Here is a 6,449-nt window from a genome sequence, read left to right as displayed (position 1 = left end):
ATTGTTATATACAATTACTAAATATTTGATTAAGGTGAGAAGTATAGGATTCATCATAGCTAGATGAATTCTCCATCTATATACGACGAAAGCGATGGGTAAGCGAAGATAAATGAGGCACCACTTACGGACGTAATTATGTCAAATCTTACCAAAATAAAGTTACTAACAAGAAGAGGACATTAGTAAAACTAATGTAGTCTTTATGACATGTTTGTTAGTTAGAGTTTAAGTAATTAGATTATTCACGTGCTTAAATAAATAGTCAAAACAATACACAAAAAATAAACTCAAAAGATAAATATATCTCTGAATTAGAATGTTAATTGATTTGGTTTTATTCATTAGAACCCACTGAGATGTAATCTCATTCCACGTTATTTAAATATTTTACAGGTAAAAAGGCTTAGATCAATAATTGGAGAAATGAAACATATCAGTTTATGCTATAGTTTGCTTAAATTTTCTGGGGAATTATTTTAAGCCATGGATGTGTTATTTACTCTATTTTTTTATTTTGCTTTTTCCTTGAAGTATTAGTATGTGTATTAATACATTTTTGCATGACTTTGTGTCGATATTTGTATTAATCATCTCTTTTATCGAATTATACTAATGCTCAAGTTATATTCTAGACAATTAACTTATGGTATTACGGTTTCAATTTGCGTAACTTTTAAAAAAACAGTAACTACTTCATGTCCACTATAATTTGTACTAATTAATTATTGTGATAGTTGTGTATATATTACATTCGAAAAAGAAGAATCCAATTACATTCGAAAATTTACATTAAAAGTACCCTCATTCAACAACATCGTATTTGATAAATACTTTTCAAAATCAACCATTAAATTACAAACTAGTAAATATATAAATTATATTTATAAATTTTGACATTAACCTATGATAATTTCTTATGTCCATTAAGATTAACATAAACGATGTAATTATATATAACATTAATCTTGACGCATCTTTATAACATATGAAATGATTATAGATTATTGTCAAAATTTATAGAACATATCTAGGAATGGCAACACAACCCGTGAACATCCACTGAAACACATCCTGATTTGGGTGAGAAAAACCTATTTTGATTGGACGCAGATGCATATTTTTTCCCGATATTAAAACTCGAGGTAGGGGCGAGGTAGGTTTGGGGTATTGATATCCACCTTAGACCCTATACTCTACTAGTAATATTATTGTTATTTTTAAATTTTATGTATATGTATATACTCAATATATTTAATATTTTTTTATAATTAAAAATTATAATATTATCTCTATAGAAGATATAATTTTAATATTTTTTATTAATTTTATTATTATATAATAATAATTATTTTTCCTATATTAATTATAATAAATTTAAATTTAAATTTATTATTTTATATTTTATGAATGGGTGCGGTGCGAGAGAGAAAACCTGAATCCCGTCATAGACAAAAATTTAAGTTTTACATCCAATAAAAACGGATGCGGATGCGTGTTTTCCCCGATTATTTAGATGCGGAGTCGGAGAGGCAAAATCCGTCTCTACTCTGCGTTGTTGATTTTAAAAATATATTAAAAACGATAATATTAAATGAGTGTTATTTTTTAAATGTAATTTGAATCTTTCTCATGTATATATATTATCATGTTTTTATTATACTCTTATTACTCTTAAATGTTGATTTTGACTTTTGTAATTTTTTTAAATATTTTTTGTAGTATTCTTACTTAAAACTTAAAACCTACATGTTATACATAAAATTATCATCCTAGATTAACCCACTATAGTCGTTAATTAAAGCATGAGAGGCTCATACTAACATAATATTTTGTCATCGTTTGCAGACGTCGGACCACTCTAATCAGTTTAATGTGTGGGTTTACATCATAATTTCTTCATATTCGGGTCTAATTGTTATCATTATACTTTTTTCTCTTTCTAATTTATAAAAAAAATCATTATGCTTTTTGTAATTCTACTAGCTGCACCAAACAGAAATGCTTGCGTCGTTATCCTCAACTTCTGTGCACCGCTCCGCACGCTATCTAACCACTCGCAGGAAAGACGTGAATTGTGAACAGTTTACATACCCAAATTTGACTTTTACGGCAAAAATTAATAAATCAATAAATGATTGTATAATTATATAAATTTAAGTATAATTGATACTATTCAGTTTAGATTATCAAATTTTATATATAGAAACACCACACATCATTGGTAGGTGTCGCAACTCTTGTAACAAGTCAACCGTCAAGGTTAAATTCGTAATTGCATCATATAAGGTCAGATTCGTATTTATGCCTGCCCACCCATAACTGGATGGGAGAAAGTTGTTTAGTTTATTTCAGTTCAAGTGGGCCACTGGACTAGTGGTGCTAGATTATTTTATTCGATTAAGATTTAACAATAAGCCTTCAAGGATACACATTATAAATACTCTAATTAATAAACACAAATTTATATTTATTCCTAAATACAAGTACATTTTCAATTTATATATTAATTATTATTTTTCTAAATATATCTTTTATTAAAATTATTAATTTATTTTTGAATAAAAAATTAAGTTTAATATATTTAAATATAAAAATTATTTTAACATTATTAATATATAAAATAATTTATCAATTTTTCTTAATAAAAATAAAAATATATAAATGTTTATAATAATAGATGGGGATATTAAAAGAAAAGATATATTAATAAATATTTCGTCTTAACACTTACTAATAAAGAAAAAATTTACATGCACAGGAAAAACACATCGATAATGATTCAAACATAAAAATTATATTTTAAAACTTGTGTTTTAATTTAAAAATTTAAACATTATGTTTTTTAATAGAAAATATTTACTTTTAATTTTTAATATACACTTGTTGTTAATAATTTATTTTGATATTTGGGTAGTTAATTAATCAGCTTTATTACCTTGTTTCTTCGGTTGGATTTAACTAACACTGTCTCCTCCAGGGTCAGCTTCTTTGTTTATCAAAAGAGAGAGGAAAAAAAGTTGTTAGAGAGAGAAACTGTGTCGTGTTATAAACACCGAGGATCTAGAGCGTGTTCTTTGATAAGACTTTGAAACATCATGGTCAGCACCAACCTCTTCTTCATCTAATCGAATCTATCATGCTACTTTCTGATATACTCAGTTTTCGAATGCATCACTTGTTCATTTGTTTTATTTTTTCACTTTGATTATATGGTTGATGTATGAAAAATAAACTTTCCAGACCCATTTTTTTTTGTGGGGTATGATTAATGATCTTTAATATTTTTCTTCTGGGTTTCTTTGCATCTTTCAAAAGTTTCCATTTTTATAATCTGGGTTATCTCAAGTTTTTGCAGTTTTTTATTGTGTGATTTTTGGTATTTTGCATCAACAAAAAAATCAATGTTTTATTGTTGTAGGAATCTTCTAGGTTCTTTCTTATATTTGGTTTGTAGTGGAAAACTCTGATCTACTTTTGTGCTCTTGACAGATCTCACATGTTCTTTGATCTCAGAGTTTTAGAGTGAAGACCTTTATTTATCACTGAAGTTTGGTGTTTAAGGTTTGTTATTTTCTCTTCGTTTTATTATTATGTGCTCGTGTGTTATGTGTATGCTTCTTTGGGTGTGTGAGGTATTTCATTCGATTCTTTGTCTCTTAACTTCTTGAACAAATTTAAAGCAAAGAGAAAAAAGGTAAACTAAAAATAGGGCTGGTAGATTCTATTCTATAATAAGTTATTATTCTCACATAAAGTTAATATAATATTGAGCCCTGGATAAGTTGCTTAATCTTGATTTGATTGGTCCTTTGAGAAATTTGATTGACTATCGATGAGGTTCAATTTAAGATTTGAAACCAGCAGAAAATTGTTTCTGACAAAAGTATGGAATTTTAGTCTTCTTTAACCTTTAAGTCCATGTGGGGCTTCGTTTGATAAGAATCTATTTGTTTTGTTTTTTAACACTTTGTGCTTTTCCCTATATGTGTTCCTTCTCTTTTATTTCTTGATCATTAAGTATTGAAGATGGAATTTAAATTTAAATTAAAGTATGGTTTATTTGCAGCTGTTCACTCATATAAGATTTGTGACTTGTAACTAGAGTGGAAAATTTAATCTATAAGTTGCTTTGGTGATATATTAAGTTCCGGGACTATCTGTGTATTGGGAATCAATGTCCTTCCGTAGTATAGTTCGTGATGTGAGAGATGGATTTGGAAGTTTATCGAGGCGGAGTTTCGAGGTAAGGCTTCCTGGAAATCAAAGGGGAAAATCGCGTAGTTCGGTCCACGAATTGCATGATCAGCCACCAGTTATACAGAATAGCCGGTGGGCTAGCCTTCCACCAGAGCTTCTTCGCGATGTCATTAAGAGACTGGAAGCAAATGAGAGTACTTGGCCTGGTCGGAAGCACGTGGTTGCTTGTGCTGCTGTGTGCAAGTCTTGGAGAGAAATGTGCAAAGAAATTATTAACAGTCTTGAATACTGTGGGAAGATTACTTTCCCTGTTTCTTTGAAGCAGGTGAGATATTAATCTTCTATCCTTTGTTTGAAAGATGTTCCAATTATTATATAAATTTGGAACTTGGTCTAAGTTTATGTATTTGTGTTCGGTTTGATTTTGTTTTACAGCCCGGTTATAGGGATGGACCGATTCAGTGTTTCATCAAGAGAGACAAATCTAAGCTGACATATCATCTCTTCCTTTGCCTTAGTCCTGGTAAGCTTTACTTTGTCGATATCTAATATGTTGTTTATTTGATCATCTTGTCATGTGATTTATTTGAACTTTTCTACAATATGATTTTTTAACTTTGATTTTTTATTCTGCTGAAATGCATATAGCCTTTATTTGTTTTAGGAAACCTTATAAGTCTAATAATTCATATGGTCTTTGGCATATGAAACTACGAAACCATAACCTCAACTTTGTAGTTTAATAAATATGCATTTAACAATTTTAAGATCCTGGTTGTCAGTCTATGAACTGTTTACCGTGTTTGTGCAGCCTTGCTTGTTGAAAATGGAAAGTTTCTTCTCTCTGCGAAACGTACTAGAAGAACGACTTGCACGGAGTATATTATATCAATGGATGCAGATAACATATCAAGATCTAGTAGCACTTACATCGGAAAGCTTAGGTACGGCTTTTTTGAGTACTTTGTTGTTTTCCATCTGTTTAACATTCGTGTTGACGCCATCAGTCACGGTATATCACAACTTTCTGTTTTGATTGTCTTGTAAACAATTGAAGGTTATGCATAATTTAGTTTGCGAGATATCGTTTTTGTTCTTTCCTATCAATATGTACTTCAATTGTATTAACTTTCGCCTTTTCAGGTCTAATTTTCTCGGAACCAAGTTTATAATTTACGATACACAGCCTCCGTATAATAATGCTCAGCTGGCTCCACCTGGACGCAGCCGTAGATTCTACTCGAAAAAAGTTTCTCCGAAGGTACCTAGTGGCAGCTACAATATCGCCCAAGTCACTTATGAGTTGAATGTCCTAGGTACTAGAGGCCCACGAAGGATGAATTGTGCTATGTACTCAATCCCCGCATCGTCCCTTGAGCCCGGTGGCATCGTCCCAGGCGAGCCAGAGCTTGTTCCCCGTTCACTCGAGGATTCTTTTCGGAGTTTATCCTTTGCAAAATCAATCGACACTTCAACTGAGTTTAGCAGCTGTAGGTTCTCTGACATAATGGGAGCTGGCAATGAAGATGACGAGGGGAAGGAGATGCCTCTCGTTCTTAAGAACAAGTCTCCAAGATGGCACGAACAGCTGCAGTGTTGGTGCCTTAACTTTAGGGGAAGGGTGACAGTCGCGTCGGTTAAGAATTTTCAGCTGATTGCTGCAACACAGCCTGCAGCTAGTGCGGCTCCTACGACAACAGGACCTGCACCTGCACGCTCTCAGCCGACACAGTCTGACCATGACAAGATTATTCTTCAGTTTGGGAAGGTTGGCAAGGATATGTTCACAATGGACTATCGATACCCTATCTCGGCATTTCAGGCTTTCGCCATATGCTTGACTAGCTTTGACACAAAGCTTGCATGTGAATAATGACAAGAGATATATGTGATAAGTGCATGTTTGGAATCATGATAAATTTGATAAAATTGCGGCGGCCCGTCATTCTACCAACTACCATGAATCCAAACATGCACTAAGACAAGTAGGATGTAATCTCCATTTTAGGAATTCATAGCATAGTGAAGCTGCATTAAGTCATTGTATGCCTCATAGTTAATGTAAAGTACCAAACAATCTGTGCCCAGTGTTCTTTTTTTTCTCTTTTGTTATTGCCCTTTTCTTTTGATTCATAACATATTAGTATGCTTTAGAGTTTAAACTATCTTTCTTAAGCCTTGTTGATGTAGACTTCATTCCTTACTTTGTATGTTTAAAGATGTAATAAAAAATATAGTAGCATTCAATA

General features: G+C 31.5%; 1 protein-coding gene across 2 annotated transcripts; it reads left to right on the top strand.

The window, feature by feature from the left end:
- The first annotated feature begins 2,959 nt into the window (after positions 1 to 2,959).
- On the top strand, positions 2,960 to 6,449 carry LOC101494779 (tubby-like F-box protein 8). 2 transcript variants are annotated; one of them, XM_004496414.4, is made up of 6 exons: positions 2,960 to 3,101; positions 3,493 to 3,564; positions 4,070 to 4,525; positions 4,636 to 4,723; positions 5,012 to 5,144; positions 5,344 to 6,449. In XM_004496414.4, exons 3-6 carry the CDS (start codon positions 4,178 to 4,180, stop codon positions 6,071 to 6,073), a joined length of 1,299 nt encoding a protein of 432 aa, XP_004496471.1. In that variant the 5' UTR covers positions 2,960 to 3,101; positions 3,493 to 3,564; positions 4,070 to 4,177; the 3' UTR covers positions 6,074 to 6,449. The 2 variants fall into 2 exon arrangements, with proteins under 2 accessions (XP_004496471.1, XP_027189564.1); XM_027333763.2 differs by lacking the exon at positions 2,960 to 3,101 and adding an exon at positions 3,185 to 3,262.

Source organism: Cicer arietinum, chromosome 4 (assembly GCF_000331145.2).
Source record: "Cicer arietinum cultivar CDC Frontier isolate Library 1 chromosome 4, Cicar.CDCFrontier_v2.0, whole genome shotgun sequence".
In the NCBI taxonomy this organism is placed as follows: Eukaryota; Viridiplantae; Streptophyta; class Magnoliopsida; order Fabales; family Fabaceae; genus Cicer; species Cicer arietinum.
The sequence above is the reverse complement of the archived record's forward strand: the minus strand, read 5'-3'. Positions and strand labels throughout refer to the sequence as shown.